We start from the raw sequence: 22,901 nt of genomic DNA, 5'->3' as shown, positions 1-22,901 counted from the left end.
ATCCCTCATATGATACACTCTGGCACAAATCTGAGCTGTAAGCCCTGTTCATATGAGCAAACACATGACATGTCATATGAGCATACACATGAACACTTTTTCTTTAGTGTAATAAGTTAACTGGTGCTCTCTCATATTATGCAAATATCCAAGGCAGAATGGGGTGCTTTTTGGAGGGATTTCTTCTCTGGTTGGCAGCATTACTAATAATCTGCACATTACCAGATCCACCCTTCATGGACCTGGATGGTGCTGTTTCTTTGGAGAAATGTATGTGGCTGTGAAAGCCTTTTCCTTCAGTACTCTCACAGTTCTACATGTCATAATAAGGCCTGTATTGCAACTGTGTAACACCAGACGCATGCCCACACACACAGCAGTACCCCCCTCCCTGCAGCCGCCCTGCCACTCCCCAAACACCAGTCAGGCTTCTGGACTGTTCTAGACCACCAGGTGACATCACTACTGCCGGATACATGCGTGGCATCGGCTTCTAGCCTGACACCAGTGACCTGCAGTTCCTGTTGAGTTCAGTCTCTGCTTTCACCTGAAAGATGATTTCAAATTCTGATCTAGATTCAGATGGTCTGTTAGAGCCCAGTTTGACTATTCGGTTGGACAATATTTTACAAAGACATGAACACGGCCACATCCCTTGAACGGGGGGATGAAAGTGTTGTTTCTCATGGAACTGAGTAGACTGGGAACCAGACTAATCTCAGAGCACCATTACATTTGCTCCGGCTGATCTGTCTGGACACTCTACCATTGAAACTGATTTCAGAATCACAGAAATCCCAGAGACTTGAACACAACTGCTTATCCCATATGGGGTGGGCTTCTTACAAAGAAAGAGGAATACTATTGATTTGTTTTTATTATTATTGAACAGAACCAATGTCTGTGCTGTAATTAAATTACATGGATGTGTGTTTGCAGAACTTAGAGAATTAAAGTTAATGTAGTCGTAGCTTCATTTCACCACTGATTAGCCCTTCATCACATGCAATTAAAGATGATATGCAAAACTAAGAGTTAGAAGAAAATAACAGTTTCCAATTTTATTGTGTTTTTACCACATAGTTTTACCTTTAACCACTTTTACACAAATTCTTTTAGATTATAATATATTTAATAACTTGAACAGAAAGGATGAAGTAATATGTCTTTCATTTTACAAAGTAAAGCTAACATGCATCATTATACAAGACCCAACCCAAAACCCAAACTTTGAATAAAAACTCTTTTTTACAACAGAACATTTCCTTTTTCCCTCTCAGAACTATTGGTGATAAGTCCAGTCTCATAAAGATGAACTCCCACTGAATATGATCTCATGGGCTCCATAGCTGACCTTCATAAGACATGTGTTGTGGACTGAACAGAGACAGGGACTGAATGGAGGGCTATAGGGGGAGCAGGAGGGAGAGGAAGTGGATTGTGGGCCAGAGGAGGTGGAACACTGGGATTATACGCCTAGTTCATGTGTGTGTGCTGATGTGTGCTCCAGCAGTCCGGACACTTTAATATCTGCGGGGGTCCAGACATGTGGGAATGGCTTTGGTCTGATGGTGACCCCCAGGGTCAGAGATTCAGAGGCCAAGCTGCCAGGTGTGTGTGGTGTGTTTTATGTGTTTAGGTGTGATGATGTATGCCAGGTGTGTGTGGTGTGTTTTATGTGTTCAGGTGTGGTGATGTATGCCAGGTGTGTGTGGTGTGTTTTATGTGTTCAGGTGTGGTGATGTATGCCAGGTGTGTGTGGTGTGTTTTATGTGTTTAGGTGTGATGATGTATGCATGTGTGTGTGGTGTGTTTTATGTGTTTAGGTGTGGTGATGTATGCCAGGTGTGTGTGGTGTGTTGTATGTGTTTAGGTGTGGTGATGTATGCATGTGTGTGTGGTGTGTTTTATGTGTTTAGGTGTGTGTGGTGTGTTTTATGTGTTTAGGTGTGGTGATGTATGCATGTGTGTGTGGTGTGTTTTATGTGTTTAGGTGTGGTGATGTATGCCAGGTGTGTGTGGTGTGTTGTATGTGTTTAGGTGTGGTGATGTATGCCAGGTGTGTGTGGTGTGTTGTATGTGTTTAGGTGTGGTGATGTATGCCAGGTGTGTGTGGTGTGTTGTATGTGTTTAGGTGTGGTGATGTATGCCAGGTGTGTGTGGTGTGTTGTATGTGTTTAGGTGTGGTGATGTATGCATGTGTGTGTGGTGTGTTGTATGTGTTTAGGTGTGGTGATGTATGCCAGGTGTGTGTGGTGTGTTTTATGTGTTTAGGTGTGGTGATGTATGCATGTTTCTATAGATATCCTCACAGATTTGCTCTGTCTGTGAGTCACAGCAACTTCACTGATGATCCTTTAGTAACCAAAAACCCAGGGTAGAGTGTTTCATAGTCGAACATGGTCTGGAATTCGTGCAGGAGGGTCATTGTGTCAGTGACACTGTAGAAGGCCACAGTTCCTTCCTCGTAGTCCACATACACTCCTACTCTGGAGCTGGTCACTAGAGGGATTTGAGTCTGTTCATTATCGAACCAGACAGAGGATCGAGATTTGGTGTCGTCGATAATTAGACACCAAGATTCAGTATTAAATCCAAACCTACTTTCTGGACCTTCCCTGTCGATGCAGTCATATGCGACTGCTATGTAGACTTTCCCACTCCACTCCACCTCCCAGTAGGCACGCCCAGACACGCTCTCTTTACACAGCACCTGACGCCAGCATCCAAATCTGTCTGGATGATAGGGCTGAGGCCAAGTCACTTCCCTACCTTCCACCCTCCTGCCCCGTCTAGAAAGGTGGAGGTCTTTATGTGCTGTGTTTCGATCCAGTGTGAAGTGACGGTAATCTGTTGGAGAAGACAGGGCCGTTATTATGACAAGGAGACAAAAGATGTGTATGTGTGTGTGTGTGTGTGTGGTTTCTGTGCATCTGGGTGTCATTCTTTTCTTTGATACCTTGTAAGTAGACTGACAATGTTTTGTCTAAGTGTGACATTTGTGTGCAGCTGTTCAGGTGTACTATACTTGTCTATATGCAGTCTTTGTGTGTTTATTTTCTAAATGCTAAATATATGGGTGTGTTTGTGGTGTGATCATATATGATCCTGTTCATGTCTGCTTTATTGTGCTTGAGGTTGGGGGCCGGGAATCATATATTATGGTGTACGGAGGTTACGGGATCATATATTATGGTTTATGGAGGGTTAAGGGATCATATAGTATATTGTATGGAGGGTTAAGGGATCATACAGTATTATATGGTTTAGGGAGGGTTAAGGGATCATATGTTAAGGTGTATGGAGGTTAAGGGATCATATAGATGTATGGAGGATATAGTTAGTGTTGTGTCTGACTTGCCAGGTCTGTGTGTTGTAATATTGTTCAGTGATGTATGTACATGTATGTTTGTCCATACGTCTCACATATTATGAAGGTACTGACATGTTAATTGTTCTACATTTCAATCAAATTCAATCAGAGCTGACTTTAACCATGTGTGATGTGCGTGTGTGTGTGTGTTGGTTGTGTTTGTTTGATATCCAACTCACATTGTAAGAAATCCTCTCTGGTCTCTGGTTCTTCTTCATAACTTTCTGAGTCAGACCCTATTGAGACAGAAGAATGGCACCATAACCATAACATCAATATCAAGTGCATATCAACATTGCATCAGAAAATATTAAACTACAATGGTTGTATTTGTATTGATATCCAACTCACACTGGAAATAGTTTCTGGTCACTGGTGGTGTCAAAAAAGGCTGAGTCACTATTGAGACAGAAAGAATGGCACCGTGACCATAACATCCTAATAGCTCATAAAGTGCATATCAACATTGACTCAAAAAATACTAGAAGACAATGGTTGTGTTTGTTTTGATATCCAACTCACATTGTAAGGAATTGTCTCTGGTCACTGGTGCTGTCAAAGCAGGATTAGTCACTATTGAGAGGGAGAGAATGGCACCGTAACCATAACATCATAATATCCAGAACATATCACCATAGAGTCAATAAAAATATGAACTCAATGTTTTCTTGTCACGTGACATTCAGAGTCTCCAGCTTCTTGAATGTTAAACTGCAGGAATTTGACCGACCTGCTGTAGAGCTCTTCAGGATGTCCTGTCTGCAGTGATCTTCCAGCTGCTCCTTCAGTGTGGACACTGATTTCATCACAGCCTCAAAAGAGAGACTCTGGTTTACTGTAATGCTGGATGCGTTTTGAGACTGTGGTGGGCCACTGACTGACTGGAAGTTCTGAAGGAAAGTAAGAATAAGAGTGAGTACCATGAGAGTGAATAATACTGGAGTGAATTGTACAAATAAAATCCATAAAAGGTCTGGGTTGCACATGCCATGGCCAATCAAAGCTGGCACTTTGAACCTCCGTCTACAACAGCTGCGTTAAGACACCTACCTTACCTTAAACACATAGATGATAGATACTGTAGATACTTTATTGGTCCCCAAGGGGAAATTCAAGAACATACTACAGCATTCAACAGCATACTAAGCTAACTGCAGCTATTCACCTTCAAGTAGCTGCTGCTGTTAGCTATCCAAGTGTGTAATCCAAGTTGTAAAATTCTGCAATCCAAATGCAACATACAACATATTCGGGTTCATTTTGAAGTGGCCCAATTTACTACAGCATTTTGGGGAATATATGTGAATTGAATTGAAACATTAACATGAAAAACACAAGTCAAATGAAAACGGATACTTTGTGCATCAACACTATTCCATACCAGAAGGAAATGAATGTGGTCCTCTGTGTGTGAAAGCTGCTCCAGCTCAGCATCTCTCCTCTTCAGCTCAGCAATCTCCTGCTCCAGTTGTTTCAGATGTTCTTCAGCCCGACTCACCTCAGCCTTCTCCTGACCTCTGATCAGCTCTGTCACCTCAGAGCGCCTTCTCTCAATGGAGCGGATCATCTCAGTAAACATGCTGTCACTGTCCTCCACTGCTGTCTGTGCAGACCTCTGATAGGACACACAGAGACATGATCAATTTAAAGGGATGTTGGGACAGAAGTGGACGTCCCCAAACTGTTCCTGTGAAGTTGGGAGCATGGAATTGTCCAAAATCTCTTGGTCTTTGTCTTCTGAATTATTCAACAAAATAAGAGGCAGTTTGTTATGACAAAATGTAAGGTCTGCAGCGTCAAAAACATGACCTGGTCGTAGAACATCACAACTGTTGTCTGTGGCTAAAACACCCAGCAATCAGCTGCTGTCCTCTACCTTGAGAGTCTCCACAGCATCAGCTCCTGTGACTGTCCTCTCCTGTGGTCAGTACTCACCTTGAGAGTCTCCACAGCATCAGCTCGTGACTGTCCTCTCCTGTGGTCAGTACTCACCTTGAGAGACTCCAAAGCCTTGCTCAGCTGCTGTCCTCTCCTGTGGTCAGTACTCACCTTGAGAGACTCCAAAGCCTTGCTCAGCTGCTGTCCTCTCCTGTGGTCAGTACTCACCTTGAGGGACTCCAAAGCCTTGCTCAGCTCCTGCAGCTCCTTCTCTTTCTCCTGGATTGCCTGCTGGAATTTGGTCTGGGTCTCCTTACGCTGATTCTGTTGTTTAACAAAGATCCACATTTATTCAAATCGGTCTAAACCTGATCAGAACAATATACACATAGCTTTGAATAATCATTGACCTTCTGTGTTATTCTCCCATGTATCCCCGAAAACAGTTGTTAAGGTTATTTTGTTAGATCAACTATCTTTTCAGCGCAACTTGGGCCCCCACCGTGCCTGGAGGTGCTAGGGTTAGTCAATGTTAAGGTTACGGTTAAAGGTGCCTTGAACTTGACTGTGGCAGTGCTGCCTTTTGCTCAGCCAAAAGAGATATTCATATCCAGTTGTTTTAAATACTAGCCTATGCAATAAGCAATATATCTATGATTAGTTTACAAACTATCCCCAGGAAGGAAGATGCAAATTAGAAACTGACATGGGAAGACCAATAGGCCTATGTCACAGCAGTTATATACCGGACTTTGCAACTTCAGTGATAGTCAGATCTCAGATGTTAATGTTAGCAAGAAGAACAGTTTGTCACCTGTTTGATACTCCACTCAGCTGCAGCTGTGACTGTGTCGTGGCGTTTGTGTTCGTCCATCATGCACAGATAGCAGATACAGCTCTGGTCAGTGCGACAAAATATTTCTAAAACTTTCTTATGATGGGAGCAGATCCTCTGCTGTAGCTGGCCTGTCGCATCAACCACTGCGTGCCTTCCCGCGTGAAGTTCATTGTGAGTTTCAAAGTGAGTTTCACAGTAAGATGCCAGACACTCCAGACAGGACTTGACTGCTTTCCGTTTTTTTCCAGTGCAGACATCGCACTCCACATCTCCAGGTGCAGCAAAATCTTGAGCAACAGAAGAAGTCTGGATTCTGGTCTTCCTCACCTGTTCCACAAGCTCAGCGAAGATATTGTTTTTCTTTACAACGGGTCTTGGAGAAAAGGTCTCCCTGCACTGGGGACAGCTGTAAACTCCATCGTGACCAGCTTCCTTATCCCAGCAGTTCTTAATGCAGTCCATGCAGTAACTGTGTCCACACGGAATAGTAACTGGATCGTTCAATATGTCCAAACAAATCGGACAGGTGAAAAGGTCCTGGTTATTTGCCTCTGCCATGCTTCTTTGGGCTCTCTCTGAAGTCTGGACCGGTCTGAACTGTAGGATCTGAACGCTCTGAACCTGATCAAGATATCGTCGTCTTCTGTCGATGAAAGAACGCCACAAAATAGGGAGGGAAAGTAATCTCATCGCCCCCTACTGGTTGCGTTCGTGGCGGGAGTGGATGGGATTTTCTTTTAGAAAAACTATATCTCGGCACACAATGGGAACTTGGTTAAAGGGTAACTGCACCCTAAAATTTGTTTTTTGAGCTGTTGATTGATTGAAAATACTCATAAGTGGTGAACTATACTATTACCAGGGTTAATATTGACAAAAATCGTGTTTCTCGACAAAAGTAAAATTTCTTATGATTTTGTATTGGAGATATTGCTCTCCGCGCCTTCTACAGGTTGAAACATGCCATGGCATGTTGGTCCAAAATACTATAGACCTCTGAAGTTCGCCTACAAGCCACCATCTTTGCCCAAATAAGGAGATCCGGTATCTTGAGATTTTTTCTATGGGAAAATAACATGGGGATTTTCAATTATCGCACCTGTTAAACTCTCGCGGGGATGATGACATTGGAAATGCAGACGTTTTTCACTACACAGTTTTGTCCACTGCCGTCTAGTGGATACTGTGATCTTCGGTAGGTGAAGACGGCACACTTTGATCTTTGCTACCCCAGATCTTTGCTAACTTACCATGCAACTTGCCATTGGCAGTTAGCTTCAATTAACTCCCAGATCTCCTTATATGGGCAAAGATGGCAGCTTCAACGATCTTCTATGGCAAGTTTCGCAGTGAATTTCAAATTCTGTTGTGTTATTAGGCACACACGGTTGTGAGGTATCTGAAAAAGTACTTCCGGTATTTTGTAAATCCCTGATAAAAGATGACAGAAGCTGTATTTCGCTGCTAAACTTGCTATAGAAGATTGTTGAAGACCATGTAATCATTCGGTGAACTGCACATTTTTAAAAACGAACGTTTAGGGGTGTTTTAAGGACAGAATAGACCATGCACAAAGCGAGCAATGTTAAGCCATACAGAGCTCCATTCTAAAGCTGCCAAATTCCACAAACAGGCTCAATCCTCAAAATGTCGGTGTCAAACACTCGCTTTCATGCTAGGCAAGACAGAAAACGGGCTTAAAGTGTAAAATACCGAACTATTCCTTTATATAAGGCGAAATAGGATATGACATTTTCACAGCTAGTAGATTATACAGTATGCAGACTGAATATTTTTAAGATCGCTGGTAGGCCATACTTTTCAAATGTCTTTACATGAAAACTTGTCATTAAAATTGACAAACATCATATGGGTAATTCAAGGCACAAGACAATCGGGACCAGAAAATAATTTATATTTCTCCATTGACTCCAAAGATCCAGGTCCCATGGAGGCAAACGGAAGGGGCGGGACTTCGGCTCTCTATAGTATTTATTGGAAAAGTCAGTCATTGGAGCTGCTCTTCGATAGGAACGTAACCGCTTGGGGCGCTGGTTTTCAATTCCATTACCACATCTCACATGATCCATGGTTGTATGTAGACTGTGTGTGTTTTACTTTGTATGGGTGAAAGTGCATGATGATGATAACTGCATATGGTTGAATCAACATATCTTGGAATATTTCAGTCTATTGGGACTAATCTTTTCAGTTCAGCAGTGAAAATGTTGTCCCAAATTTTTTTTAATTTTCACTGTTTATCTTTCTTTCATTCATCCTTTCCCGTCTTTATATATTTAAACCACCAGGTGGCGCTGTGAAACTGACTTGAGACGTTTCATCAGACAGTGGCCTGGCACAGATCTGAGCGAATAATAATACTAATGATAATAATAATAATAATAATAATAATAATAATAATAATGATAATGATAATGATAATGATAATAATAATAATAATAATAATAATAATAATAATAATAATAATAATAATGTGTTTATTTTATATAGCACCTTTCTCAAACCCAAGGTCGTTTTACATAATAAAGAAAAAACAGTTCAAACAAAGAAGACACAAGAAAATACAACAATATACAACAATGAAAATACAAAAACAAGCAAACAGTACAGCAAAGAGAAGCAGGGTTGTGAGTACAGGGTTGTCTTGGGTGTGGAGGAGAAGTGATCATTAAACAAAAAGGTCTTGAGATGTGCTTTGTTGAGAGGGAGAGACGGACAGTCCCAAAGAGGTTGGGGGAGGGAGTTCCAGAGTGTGGGCCATGGCACCGAAGGACCTGTCACCCAGGGTGGAGAGCCTAGTGCGGAGAGAGTCAAACGGTTATGGTCAGAGTCTGGTGCGGGGGATGGACAGTTTGGTCAGAGGATCTGAGTGAGCGGGAAGGGGTGTAAGGGGTCAAGAGGTCACGGATGTGGGGGGAGCAAGGTTGTGGAGTCGGACGGCTTTGAAGGTGAATAGAAGTACTTTGTATTTGATCCGGGATGGAACTGGTAGCCAGTGGAGTTGATGGAGAATGGGGGTGATGTGTGCAGATCGTTTTGTATGGATGTGGAGCCTGGCTGTAGAGTTTTGAATATGTTGCAATCTGTGAAGGATTTAGCAGGGAGACCAAGAAGTGAGTTGCCGTAATCTAGTCGGGACATAATGAAGGAGTGAACCAGTGTGTGTGTGTGTGTGTGTGTGTGTGTGTGTGTGTGTGTGTATCTAGTCGGGACATAATGAAGGAGTGAACCAAAGTCTGTGCGTCATTAACAGAAAGGGACAGGGAGGCGTGCAATGTTAGGGAGGTGAGAGAAGGCAGTTTTAGTGAGTGTTTTGATATGAGGATCGAAGCTACGTGTGGGGTCAAGGTATGCCAAGGTTTTTGACAACAGGAGTAGAGTGAACATGTTGAGAGTGAGATTGTGAGATTTGGATAGCATGCTTTTAGGACCAATCTGCAGAATTTCGGTTGTGTGTTGAGTTTGAGAAAGTTGTTTTGCATCCATATACATTTAGATGAGAAAAGCAGTCAGTGAGGGCATATGGTGGGATAGATAGATAGATAGATAGATAGATAGATAGATAGATAGATAGGTACTTTATTGATCCCCAAGGGGGAATTCAAGGGGGTCAGGGGGAGAGGAAATGGTAAGATAGTTGGGGGTAATCTGCAGTGGAAGTTAAGGCCGTGGCTGCGAATGATCTGGCCAACCCTGTTTATGTGAGCATATGAACACTTTTGGGGAAACACTGTGCTTTTATTTCAAGTACAGCATGTTGTTTCTTGGAGGGATTTCTTCTCTGGTTGGCAGCATTACTTAGCCTGGCTAACGCCTACCACTTCTCAAATGAGACGTGGTCTGGAAACCAGACGTTCATTCTCTCGTATTTGAAAAAATGCCCAGATCCGTTCATTGGGCGCCACGGATGTCTATCAAATGCGCATAGCTCACCCAACTCGTCGAACGAGGACGCATGAGGTGCACCCGCGCGTTCATGTGCAATGCTATAGGGCTGCCATTGACATCAGTGTAAATCCTTTGGCGTCGAATGTAGATGCAAGAAGGCAACAGACACTTCTCGGATGTTCTGTGATTGGTTACCAACATTAGGCGAAGATTTGGGTGTGTCCAGACTGCCTTAGCAGCGTGAAAGAAATCACCGCGCAAGGCAGGATGGGAACACCCAGGCTAAGCATTACTAATAATCTGCACGTTATCAGATCCACCCTTCATGGACCCTGGGTGGTGCTGTTTCTTAGAAACGTATACGGCTGTGAAAGCCTATTCCATCACTATTATGGTTGTGGTTATATGGGTATGGTTACAGTTATTTAGCAGACGCCTTTGTCCAAAGTGACATACAAATAAATAACAATAAAAATAAAATTAACAGTGGACATTATAAAATAGGGAGAATAGCAATTTTATATTAAAACTGTATAAAAACAATCAATTTAAGCACTAACCTAATGAGACAAAAATCAATGAATATGAGAATTAAATGAATCAATTACTCAATCATAAAATAAATAACTATGGCATGGTAAGGCTAAATTTAAGGAGAAAATTATACGTGTCAAAACGCCTCTTTTGCAGATGTATGAAGACACATGCCCACATGCAGTGGTGTCAAATCTCTCCTCCAGTCAGACGACTTTTCCAAAGACTCGGGTCGTTCCAATACTAACACATGAGCGTGTCAAATCTCCCTTTTTATGATCTTCTCCCTCTTCAGTGAAGTCGATTGTGTACCACACAGCGACGGGCACCGCTGATGACTCCTCTATGATAAGAGTACGATAAGCCCTTTATTAGAACTCTAGACTGTCTGAGCGTTCTTCACTTGGTTAGCTTAGGTCACCAATGGAAGCAGAGCAGTGACATACTGTAACTTACGACCACCCAACTGCTATTGACCCACTGACTGCAGATGTGGCTTAACATTTGTTCAAAAACACTAAAATAAGCATGTGAGTCATTGTGTTAGGAACACACGATAAGATATACTTCATTGCCTTGCCACATAACTTTTACTGCCCCCCCCACTCCCTCCCTCCCTCCCTCCCTCCATCTTTGATGTTAGAAAAAAAGCTAGCAGACAACAAATATGATTTTAAAATGTGTTTTTAATAAGTCCAGAGTGTTCACAGTCTTTTCAGATCTGTTAAATGCAACACAGAGGGCTAACAGAACAGAAATAAGGACAACACTGAATAGCCATTTACTAAGCTACAAAATACTTCAAATAATTCAACTTGTTCCCTGAGGTATCTTATCTGTTAATACGACGTCTTGTACTTAAGGGCAGTGGCTCACACTCGGTTGTAGAGAAATACACTGAAGGACTTTTTTCCAGCATTGTTGATCTACAATCAACCCAAAATCACCTCAGTGCCACCAGCCCGCTCTCCTTTTTTTTACACTCAACAGTTCTGGAATGACTGGCCCATACAAACCATCACATTTAAGTGACGAAACACACACACAGTGATTTAATGCTCTTCTCTCTTCCCCCAGTGAATTACACAGAACATTTTAAAAAGTGACTGCAGCCATTTAAAGTGCATTGCTTTTGAATCAAATATAGATTTTTTTGAATCAAAGAAGGCTTCAGTGTGCATGAATCCATTGATTTTTCTACATCAACTTCTATGAAATATGTTGAACTGAAGACCATCTTTGCACAAGTCTCCTCAGTATTGAATGAGCAGCCAAGGTGGATTCCTCTAGTTTAACATGTTAATGCAAACATTTCCATCTCTAACACAATCTGGCAGCTCTTTAAAAGAAAAAAAAAAGAGAAAATTACTTTTATGCACTGGTTTTGAATCAAGCTGAATCTCAGCATAATCTCTCTTCTTCTCCCCGCTGAGGCCTCAGACCAATTAGCTTTGATTAGCATGCCCACAGATTTAGCAATCTCCCCGTTACCAAAACACAATGACAAGTCACCAACCACTGCTGCACTGCTTTAAACGATGAGCTTCATCTGCTACCCCCCCCCCTCCACCGGTAAAAAATAAATACTTTCTCTCTGTGTCAGTACATAAATATATCCACCAGTAAACCCAGTGGAGACGGGGGTGCAGCAGCAGAGAGGGCGGTGAGCTTACGCCGCCTACAAGATAAAGAAACTACCAAATAAATACCCCCCCAGTTCTACCCAGGGTGAGGGCAGCCCCCCCCCCCGCCTCCCTCCCCAGCAGTCAGAGCTGTGTGTAGTGTGGAGCAGCTTTGGTTGAGACTCATTGATTGCGTTTGGTTTCCTCTCTCAGAGCTCGAGATCACCTCTCAGGGCGACAAGACTTGGTGCTGCTCGTTGGGACTGACGTGGATACGAAGACGGTTACTAGAATAGTGGGCACACACACTGTCCATCACACACACACACATACTGTTAACGCTTACAACTGAAGAATACATCAGACATTAGACTGCCTTTCAGACGCCCACAAATAAATACACACTCTTCAGCCAAGCTGGAGGTGGATTCACAACACAGATTTGGTCCGCACCTTCAGTAATCCTAGGGTAAGTACCATGGTCTCTCGTCAAAGTTAATATAAAAAATAAATCTATTTGGATGACAGCAGCAGCGCTGGTTAAAGGCACCCCCGACTCCCTCTGCACAGCATTCATAGTCCACACTCCATCACTTCCTGAAGCACTCATAGTCCAGACAAACGGTCACTTTTTGTGCGTGTTTGCCAGCCTGCTCATCTCTCCAGCAGGGCAGCGACTCAAGTGCCTCACGGGGTCTGAGGCGTCCAGACTGAAGGAGTCCTCTGTCCAGACCCTTCACTTCTCTGTCCAAAAGAAAATGCTAAAGCACGGCAGCATGGAGAGGCTTGTTCAGCGCGACTTGACGCCCAGAGAGGACTTGATGTTCTCGTACACCACGTAGCTGATGCTGACGGCGGGGATGACCTTGAGGAAGTTGGGGGTCAGGCCGCGGTACAGGCCCGTGGGGCCCTCCGTCCGCAGGATCTGCTTGAACAGGCCGCTCATGGAGGCCTGCGGGGCGCTGCTCTGGAGCGTAGCTGTGGACACACACACACACAGTCAGCACTGAGGAGACGCAATGTCACGGGCAACACCGCCAGCTAGGGGCAACATGTTACATAAACACCCTCAACATCCCAGTTATGCTGCACACATGAGACGAGTAACATTCAGGGCAGTTCAGAATCCCGAGGTGGGAAGGACCAGGATGTTTATACTATTTTTAGTTTACAGTTATGAATTCAGAGGTCAGCGTTGTCAATAGACCTTATTGTCTTACGCAACATTAATGCCTCGTTTATAACTGTCCTCTAGGTGAAGGGGTGCCCCAGGGGAGGGGAGGGGAGGGGAGGGGAGGGGAGGGGAGAGGAGAGGAGAGGAGAGGAGAGGAGAGGAGAGGAGAGGAGAGGAGAGGAGAGGAGAGGCTCACCTTGTGCCTGCATGCGCGTCCGGACCAACGCCAGCGGGTAGCTGGCCAGCTGACCACAAGTGCTAGAGACTGTTCCACAGGCCAGGAGCACAAACACGCCCGGGTCTTTACTCTCGGAACCGTACCGCTGCAGCCAGGAGTTCTTCAGCGTCTGTAGGAGGAACATGAGGGGTCACAGGTCAAATCTCAACGCCAGCGCTCAATCACTCAAGTCACCCCTCTACTGGACGGGCATATATATCGACGCGTCACTCAAAAGTGGAGCGTCGTGTTGCTAGACACCCACTCACCTCGTACACGGCCAGGTCGATGCCCGCATAGGGGATGATGCCCAGCATGTTGGGCACGTAGCCCTTGTAGAAGGCGCTCATGCCCTCCCGCCGGAGGATCTGCTTGGCACAGTCCGAGATGCCGTCGTACTGGCCCGTCGTTCTCAGCGCCAACCGGGTCTTCAGGACCTGCGGGCCAAACATGGCAGCAAAGGGCAAAGGTCAGAGACTGAGTTAACATGGCAGCAAAGGGCAAGGTCAGAGACTGGCACTACACCCACAGATCAGCACTGTAGACTAGAGGTCATTACCAGCTGATGAATTCTTATTATATAAGAATATAATATAATATATATAATATTAATATTATACAACACTGACTGTTTACAAAACCATTTAACCCCCAGCAGTTTTTAACCATAACCCATTTCTGCAACCTAGTGCATCAAGACTTGGAATGATTGATTGATTGATTGATTGATTGACAGATTGATTGATTGGCATCTGCTCACCTCCATCGGGTAGATGACGCTCTGGGCGAAGACTCCTGCCAGAGAGCCGGCCAGGAAGCGCTCGGAGATGCCAAGCGTCTGCCCGTTGCTGCCCATCAGGCGCTTAATCTGGTGACAACACAAGGGAGGAAGACGACACACACTTAATGAGGACAGAGCTCTCAATACGGAAGTGCCATAAGAGCAGGCCTATGCCAACTAGCGGTGCCAGGCGGTGGCAGTGCCAGGCAGTGGTGGGGGCAGTTCAGTACCTGCTCGTAGGCCATGAACTTGAGGGCGGACTCAGGGGCGATCTTGATGACGTTGATGCCGTTTCCTCTCCACAGCGCGCGCACGCCGCCCTCTTTGATCATCTGAGCGAGGCCCGTCATCAGGCACATGTTCCCGCTCCGAGAGCCGTGGACCTGACGAGACACACACACACAAGATGGCACTCAGTAAACACATCAGAGAAACGCCATCTCCTCCACAACACTTTTCAATTTGCCTTTTCATTCTTTAAATATGATGATGTCTGGTCATGCTCCATTCATGCCGATTAACAGCTAAGTAAGTACGAATTGCTGTAAAGCCCTACTGCAGTGAGCAGAAGTGTCCAAGGGTCTTAGTGCACGTTCGGGTTTGGCAAGATCTGAGCAAAGTCGAACATTTCACAAAAGCCTAAAGCCCTCCAGGTCAAGCGCATGGCCCAGATCAAACAAAGCTGCTGACGCACGCCTGTCGCAACTTCATGCGTGTGTGTGTGTGTGTGTGTGTGTGTGTGTGTGTGTCACAGACCCGCCTCTGCCCCCGCATCTGGAACCGCAGTCAGCTAGGACGAGCAAAGCAACGTCAACCGCTCCCAACCAATCAGAGGTCGTAAAGGAGGGTGTGTGAGGGTGTGCATGCCGCTGTGCTTTCTGATTGGCTGTGGGCCGGCACAGGAGCTGAGCTCACATGGATTCCGAGACCCTTTCTCTCACACATGCATTCATTAACTAGAGTGTGTGTGTGTGTGTGTGTGTGTGTGTGTGTGTGTGTGTGTGTGTGTGTGTGTGTGTGTACTGATTAACTCCTTTATGGCTCTTGGGTAAGTACTCTTGTGCAATGCGCGATATCTGTCGCAAATTGTTCAGTTCACTAGACCGGGCAAAAGTTACGCAATCAACCTACTTTTCCCTCAGAATGCAAGGCCAGGGAAACATATAGGTTACGTAAAAAGGAAGCCGTCCTACTCAACGATCCCAGACTGGCAGAGTAGAGTAGGTCAGGTCATGTGACGTGATAGCAGCACTCCTATAGGCCGAGGCTGTTCCCACGGCACCCCACCAGGGCACATTCATAGAGAACATGAGCAAGTACATCTGCACTATTGGGGTCAAGATGTTCTCCCAGTGGTGACAGAGTGTGTGTGTGTGTGTGTGTGTGTGTGTATATATATATCGTTGAGTCGGGGTGTGTGTGTGTGTGTGTGTGTGTGTGTGTGTGTCCTCCTCACCTGCATGATGACCTTGAGTCGGTCCAGTGGGGCGGTGAAGGTCCTGGACACTGCGCCTGCGCCCCCTCCAGCCACCAGGTGGCGCCACCACATCCCCGTCAGCTTCTCCTCCTCCGTGAACTCATCTGGGACCATCAGGTTCTCCCCCACATCAAAGATCTGCACAGACCAACACACACAACCAATCAGACTCCAAAAAATCATGCATCTGTGGAAAACTAATCTCATAGTATGTACTGTATGTATGTCATAGTATCTCACGAGTAACTTCATGTTTGTGCATCAGTGTGGTGTAATATTGGGCAGATGTCAGAGTATCTTCTGAGTAACTCCATGTTTGTGCCATTAACCAGCATCAGGATCAACAGGCGTTGTGTGTGAAGCGCTCTGTGCACACACACACACACACACACACACACACACACACACACACACACACACACACCACAGGGCACTTGCTAGCATATCGATCGGCTCATCGTGCGACATCACACGACCCCAATGTGCGTCACCGAGCGCTACTCATCATGGCCAGCGGTCCAAGTCACACCAGACTGACCACCTTTACTCTTTGGAACCACAGTGGACACCGACCCCCCCGAACCCCCCCCCCCCCCCCCCCCCAGTAGTGTAAATTTCACCCAGTGCGTCACTGGGGGGCCCAGAACATGGTGAGTGGCTTCCTACTGCAAAAGGCCAAGGGGCCCCCCAGCATAACACTGCAGCACCACAGCTGTGATTACGTAACTGCACATTCTAGGTCAATAGGAGGGAGGGGGGGGGGGGGGGGTAATACATACATGATATGGCTAAGATAATGGTGACACAAGTCTATACCTATAGCACAGATAAGACAACTGTACAGCACACTGCACTTCTGAGCTGATCTGCCCTGCATAGCCTGGCCAGCCGAGGTGTTGCTATTAAGATCAGGCGTTAGCCGTCATTACCCTCAGTGTCTTTGGAGATGGCCGAGGTGTTGCTATTAAGATCAGGCGTTAGCCGTCATTACCCTCAGTGTCTTTGGAGACGGTCGAGGTGTTGCTATTAAGATCAGGCTTTAGCTGTTATCACCCTCAGTGTCTTTGGACTGCGTATTGCGTTCCCAAACCGTCTCCAGTCATCTCAACACTCGGACTGTTTTCAACACCGCGTAGTGACGCGGGTCAATTAGCGAGTCCCACATACACTAATGCCGCAGGACATCACCTGGCGTGCGTCTCCGCGGGTCAATTAGCGAGTCCCACATAAACTAATGCTGCAGGACATCATCTGGCGTGCGTCTCCGCGGGCGCTGCCCTTCTCCAGGCATGCAGGGCTTTATTATTAGCTACGGGGCAAGACAGGGCCAGGTCTCTGGCACAGACGAGCGCCAGACTAGCCAAGGATTTAGTGTCGGGCACGCTGGCCGGGCAAAGCCGTCTCGCGGCCTGGATCGCCGCGTCCTGCAGGCAGCCCAGTTCTCAGAAGAGGCTATTTTGGAACCTTGTGCTTCGAGCGCAGAGGTAAATTAAGGCTCAGGACTCTCTTGGCAGGAGTATTGAAGAGTGTACTCAGAGAGAGAGAGGCACATTCATAAACCTGTAAGGGACACCAAGCAGCACCAGCGCGGGGCCTCAGCCCAGCTACAGCGGATCCGGATAGAACCGGCTGCTGGATCTGGCGAAGACTCAGAGGCTAATTGAGGTCAAGGGGCAATGCATCTGCAGGATGGCAAGGCTGGCTGATGAAAGTAATGGTCAAAAACTGTGTGTGTGTATGTGTGTGTGGTTGGTGTGTGTGTGTGTGTGTGTGTGTGTGTGACTCACCGTTGAGTGTTTCCAGTAAAGAATGATCTCTGGGAGGTTCTCCGCAGGCTGCGAGATGGGGTAATTCTTCCAGTCTTTTGAGTCGATGGTCATCGTCCCGTTCTTGTCCATGCTGCAGTAGAGTCAGAAGAACAGGAACATTACAACAGGCCCAACAGCACCGTGACCGAGGCATCACACCCAGTACAGATGTCAGGTGTAGAGGTTTAGTTTAAAGGCTCAGATGTAGAGGGGTTAGAACTTCTTAACCAGGGGGAAACATATTGGCTTCGCAAGTGTAGCTTTTCACAGATTTCTACACAGTCATGCATTAGGATTGTATAAGCTTCAATAAGAATTGAGTTTCAAGGAAGGGGTTGAAAAGGCAAGGGGTTGGGCAAAGCGAGCGGACCAGACAAGGTGGTTACTTACAAGGTGGCAGGGAACCAGAGAGTGGTCCCTTCTGCCTGCAACAAGCAAAAGCGACAGAGAGAGAGAGAGACACAGTCAAGCCAAGCCACAGCAGGCCTAGCACTCAGAAGCAGCACACAGCACTCAAATCAGGGCACTAGAGGAATCTTACAAGCAGGTCACCGTGGCGATTCATGAGCTCTTAGGTAACTGAACAGACTACGCCGTCGAGATTACACAACAGCCTGCGTCATCCTTCACCCCGAGCTATTAGCAGCAGAGGCTTGAGGCGCTGGCACTCGTTGATAGATTGAGGCTTTTGGTTAAACTCACCTTGTGAGGACTTTTTCGGCCTGCTGTAGTGTGATGTAGACGCCAAGGTCTCGTAGCGACTCCACGACCTCTTTGGCATCGACGTGACCTGAATTAAGAGGAGGAAAGCACACAGACATGATTAAGACACTGCAGTCTGTCACACCAAAAACATGCCCAGTTCTGCCAGGCCCAGAAACGCAGATCTCCGACACCTCACACACCTGCATTCTTCTTATCCAGCGTCTTGAACACAAGCTTCAAGTCCTTCTCGTGGTCTTGCAGGTAATGAACAAACTCCTCAAAGTCCAGCTGGCCACCAACTTCTTTCTCCTCCTTCACAATTTTCTGCAAGGACAAGATGGCCGACATTACTTACACATAAAACCAAAGGAAGAAAATCCTGGACACACACACACATACACACACACTTGAATTTCCTAGACACCTCCAGACGTCCAAATGATGATTGAATACATTTCAAAAGCAGATCAAGGTATTACTTAACTGGACATAACTAGCAGGTCAGAGATGTAAGGTGGTCTAAATGTCACCGTGTACAGGACACAAACAGTGGGGAAACCCAATAGCAACCATAGCATCACTTGAGAAGCGGGTCACCCACAATTTCAACATAGTGATGTAAAACAAGCAGGACTCAGGCTGCATACCAGTAATGTGGCCGGATTTCAGGCCCACATAACGCTCCAGCAGGCTTCAGTACAGAGAAATACCATAAGTTGCACATTACTCAACGATTTCATCACACAGCAGTCCTGCAAAGGCAAATGCTTCACAGTTCCTTTAAGAGGGTGTGTGTGTGTGTGTGGCCGCCTGGTCACCTCTTCAAACTCTCCGTGTGTCCAAATCTAAATTTACACCACCGTACTTCTTGGCCTGTCTACCTGATAGTGTGTGCACTGGGCCCAGCATGTAGAAATAAATCACACAGACAGATCAGACACGCAACTGGAGCGCGCCATCTGCACCGCTCCGTTCACATTCAAATCGGCGTGCTTATGCAGGTGTCAGTCGCGGTCATCGCTGAGACCAGGAAGCAGTTGTTGCATGCAGCCGGCCGGGGCACTGACCAGCTGGCACTCAGGCGACCCTGCGCAGCGCACTTTTGACTGGGCACCTTGAGATTTGGTAAGATGACCCATTTCACGAGTATAAAGATAGACGCGCCCCTCTACCAAGTCACGCTTGATACCATAGTCTATAGTCTATGCTTGATACGTTTTATTCGCACATGTGACTGGGAGAAGAGACTCCAAGTTGGGTCTCCAGATGTGCTCAGTTCTGAGCAAGACCTATTTCTCAGCGCAGTTCTTTTAGAAAATAGTGAACATATGGAATGCATTTGTATTATACTGCAAATTCAAACATTAAAACTACCATGTTGAAAGTAGGCTACATTAACTACCACTAACTAAAATGATAGCTTTTTAGAAAGCTACTAAAAAGACAAAATGATTGGAGCAATCTGAGAGAACCATTTTACTAATGACAGGACCATGCATTCGACAGCATGCCGAAGTTACTGGAGCCTTCTGCCACCCCGATCAATCATTGTCATGTGGGTTGCAGCATTTGCCCTCACACCGGGTTGCTAACTAGTTAGCATAGGCTAAAATGAGTTTCACTGCGAATTGCACACCATTATCAGGAGGATTGCGTTTTTGTTTGCCCGTTTATATACCGATCGGTATAATAAAATATTGTCAATTGCTGGACTTTTAAGATATCTTCTACAAAGTGGCACTAACTGCAGTCCACATAATCGGAATTGCCGTCCTTATTAGGCAATCAGGCAGAGGAAGTGCGTTAAAGGGAAGTCACATTTTTCGAGAAATCCAACCCCCGGCCTGTGACCGTGTGACTCATGCTTTAACAACGCGACGAAAGGGATATTTCAGGACAAAATAGAACAAACATTTCGGCTAAATAAGATGCATGTCAATCGTGTAGACGTGAAAACGCTAATGAATAAATCACAAACCCTTACCTTTCTCCATTTCTGATAAGTAGAAAATTCCTGAGATGGGAGTAGTACGCTTAGCTTGAACAAGGATTTCAGCTCGGACGGAAGTCCATTTGATTCGAAATAATCAACCTCGATAGGATCGGAGTTCGAAACAGGCACGTAAAGACAAAGGGACAACATCTTAAATTAAAAACTGAACGTATGCACAATAAATAAATAAATAATACACGACGACTTTGCCTCTTGTCTAGGCAGTAGAATACTGAAATGCCGGTACGGAAGTGTGGCACATGCTATGAATAGGAAAAGGCCACTCCCACACTCTGCGTCACCACCTGTAGTACGCTCTCATTGGCCAGTAGTACAAACGTCTCCCTGCTCTCTTTGGCCTTTGTTCTTGAGCTGGGCGCCAAGAATTTCAAAAGCTGGGCTGTCTGCCCGCCCAATTGACATTTGCATCTGCACCGTGCATTTAAAGTTTTCATCATGATCACTATTTACGTGGCTGAAGCAGTGATACTGGACTCTAGTAAGAGCATGTAGGACACTGAGATTCTGATATAGCTGGAAGATGCACAACAATAAAACCTTTGAATATCTAATTGTAGTATAGTATTTTTATATCATGCACCAGCAATATCAGCATCCTATTTTAGTGAGGCCTAGTCATAAACCTCACATGCACTTTATTGTGGCTTTGGTGCAGGAGGTTTTATGAAACTTCTTAGCTGTTATGGTGAATCCTAGAGGCATAAGCTAGACGATCTGCAGTGCATTCTCATCGATAGTCAAATCAAATGTTTACCCCCAAAATTCACAATAATGTTGATGAAGTTTATGTTTGTTCAAACTTCTGACATGATCGCTGGCTCCTCTGTCTAACTTGACATCTTAAAGTTATACACCATATCATCCCATCTTTACTCACCCGTTACAATTGTATATCGAAGCCAAAACTATTCAGTAATTGACACATTAATGTTGCAACAAATCCAGACCTCATTCCTATCCAAGAATGTTCTGAATCTGATGCCTAGAACTCTCAAGGTTGAGCTGACATTCCTCTCTTAAGTAGTGTCCTGGCACAGTGTGTGTGTGTGTGTGTGTGTGTGTGTGTGTGTGTGTGTGTGTGTGTGTGTGTGTGTGTATGCAGGCCCCAACCACCTGTACATCCCTTTGTGCTGGCATCAAAGGATTGCCTGTTGGCTAGTAAAGTACCACTGCTGTGCCAATAGTATTATTAGCTGACAACAGACCATGAAATCACAAAGCAAAGTCTGTACTCAGACAACAACATGTTCAGGGGTTGGGGTGATAAACATGTTCAGAGGTTGGGGTGATTGGGGTGGACAGCATTCAAATGTGCCTTGTTTGCTTACAAAAATAATGGAATGTCCCTGGATTCCCCAGAAGCAGCTCTACGATAATAGCCTGGCAGCCACAGTCCCAAGAGATTTGCTAAACATGCTCTGCCCACTCCTTGAAGCCCTTAGCTTCTATTTGGGAGAGGAACCGTTTCATAAAGTCTGGGGTCCTTTTAGGACTTACTTGGGACTGTCTGCGTACAATAAGGACAGGGCTGTATGGTCTGGGGTGAATAGATCTTTATTATTATGTATGTCTATGGGTGCCTCTCATTCGTCTTTTATACATCCTCCCTTCCTTCCTCGGTCCTCGTCCTCACTGATCTACATAAAGAATGATGGGGCGGCAACAATGGGATAGTCTATCCAGTGCTAGCTATAGATCAGTGGGAACGAGCCTGGAGGACCGAGCATCGAGGATCGAGGAGGGATGTTGAGAGGCACCCTATGTGTGTGTATTCCTGATTTGTGTTGTATGATTAATTATATTGTACCTTCATTTGAAACTATCATGGCCTGTAAATATGTCAATAGTAAATAGTAAATAGTAAATATGTCATAGTGTTCAATAATAATAATAATAAAACCCCCTCATCACACTCTGCTCCGTGTGGGTGAAATAGCACTTCTCCACTCCAGAGCGGCAACACCAGGAGAAGGCAGCATGCTGGGTCCCATGATGGACACCCGAGCTGAGGGCTCTCCTGCTGCTATTTGTGGGCAGTCACACCACGGTGAGATGCACCGAGTGACCACGGGAGCTGGCCAGGCCAGGGCAGCGCGGAGATCTTCGGAGGTCAGCCAGCGTGATCTTCACGCCAGACGACACAACAGGCCTGAGGGTGGTGCCGTTTCATCCTGAGCCTGAGGGGATGTGTTGTGATGGGGCCAAAAGGTGCAAAATGGGGTGACATTTGATGAGGAATGAGCTCATCTGTGGTAATGGGGGCATACTGATGCATTTAGTTATTGGATGCTTTACAGTTTACAGTCTAATAGGCTGATTGGGATTATGCAACGGAGGACTTGTTTTTGCAGTTGCTTTGCGGTTATTATCTGGTATTATATGGTGTTTTTACTTCAATATACTATCAGCTGTGCCTATCTGCTGTTTTTGTGTGTTTGCACCCCCCCACGCACACACACACACCCACACCCACATACCCAACAACTTCAAAATAAGACACCTAATTGTGGTCAACTGCAGGCTTTGGTATTAACTAGATACCTCCCCCTTGATCACCCCCCAACACAGCAA

General features: G+C 45.5%; 2 protein-coding genes across 2 annotated transcripts; both read right to left on the bottom strand.

Annotated features, from left to right (window-relative positions):
- Positions 1-1,028: 1,028 nt before the first annotated feature.
- On the bottom strand, positions 1,029-6,658 carry LOC134088389 (E3 ubiquitin/ISG15 ligase TRIM25-like). Its single transcript, XM_062542327.1, has 8 exons — positions 6,066-6,658; positions 5,480-5,575; positions 4,755-4,988; positions 4,104-4,263; positions 3,896-3,946; positions 3,725-3,772; positions 3,553-3,609; positions 1,029-2,850 (listed from the first exon to the last, which is right to left on the bottom strand). The coding sequence occupies exons 1-8, from the start codon at positions 6,645-6,647 to the stop codon at positions 2,333-2,335; spliced, it is 1,746 nt and encodes a 581-aa protein (XP_062398311.1). The 5' UTR covers positions 6,648-6,658; the 3' UTR covers positions 1,029-2,332.
- A 5,618-nt stretch (positions 6,659-12,276) lies between these two features.
- On the bottom strand, positions 12,277-20,553 carry slc25a25a (solute carrier family 25 member 25a). Its single transcript, XM_062542326.1, has 10 exons — positions 20,301-20,553; positions 18,517-18,640; positions 18,314-18,401; positions 17,591-17,702; positions 15,783-15,941; positions 14,557-14,709; positions 14,306-14,413; positions 13,815-13,982; positions 13,525-13,675; positions 12,277-13,132 (listed from the first exon to the last, which is right to left on the bottom strand). The coding sequence occupies exons 1-10, from the start codon at positions 20,457-20,459 to the stop codon at positions 12,945-12,947; spliced, it is 1,410 nt and encodes a 469-aa protein (XP_062398310.1). The 5' UTR covers positions 20,460-20,553; the 3' UTR covers positions 12,277-12,944.
- Positions 20,554-22,901: the final 2,348 nt, after the last annotated feature.

The sequence above is a fragment of the Sardina pilchardus genome, chromosome 8 (assembly GCF_963854185.1).
Source record: "Sardina pilchardus chromosome 8, fSarPil1.1, whole genome shotgun sequence".
NCBI classification, from domain to species: Eukaryota; Metazoa; Chordata; class Actinopteri; order Clupeiformes; family Clupeidae; genus Sardina; species Sardina pilchardus.
The sequence above is the reverse complement of the archived record's forward strand: the minus strand, read 5'-3'. Positions and strand labels throughout refer to the sequence as shown.

Excerpts from the sequence above, each read along its gene's own strand:
- slc25a25a (XM_062542326.1), bottom strand. The coding sequence starts at position 20,459 with ATGTTGTCCCTTTGTCTTTACGTGCCTGTTTCGAACTCCGATCCTATC. Across the intron at positions 18,402-18,516 it reads GCTGGATAAGAAGAATGCAG|GTCACGTCGATGCCAAAGAG; the intron begins GTGTGTGAGGTG and ends CTCTTAATTCAG. Across the intron at positions 14,414-14,556 it reads AGTTCATGGCCTACGAGCAG|ATTAAGCGCCTGATGGGCAG; the intron begins GTACTGAACTGC and ends TGTTGTCACCAG.
- LOC134088389 (XM_062542327.1), bottom strand. The coding sequence starts at position 6,647 with ATGGCAGAGGCAAATAACCAGGACCTTTTCACCTGTCCGATTTGTTTG. Across the intron at positions 3,773-3,895 it reads CAGAGACAATTCCTTACAAT|TGACTCAGCCTTTTTTGACA; the intron begins GTGAGTTGGATA and ends CTGTCTCAATAG. Across the intron at positions 2,851-3,552 it reads CAGAGAGGATTTCTTACAAT|ATTACCGTCACTTCACACTG; the intron begins GTGAGTTGGATA and ends CTTCTCCAACAG.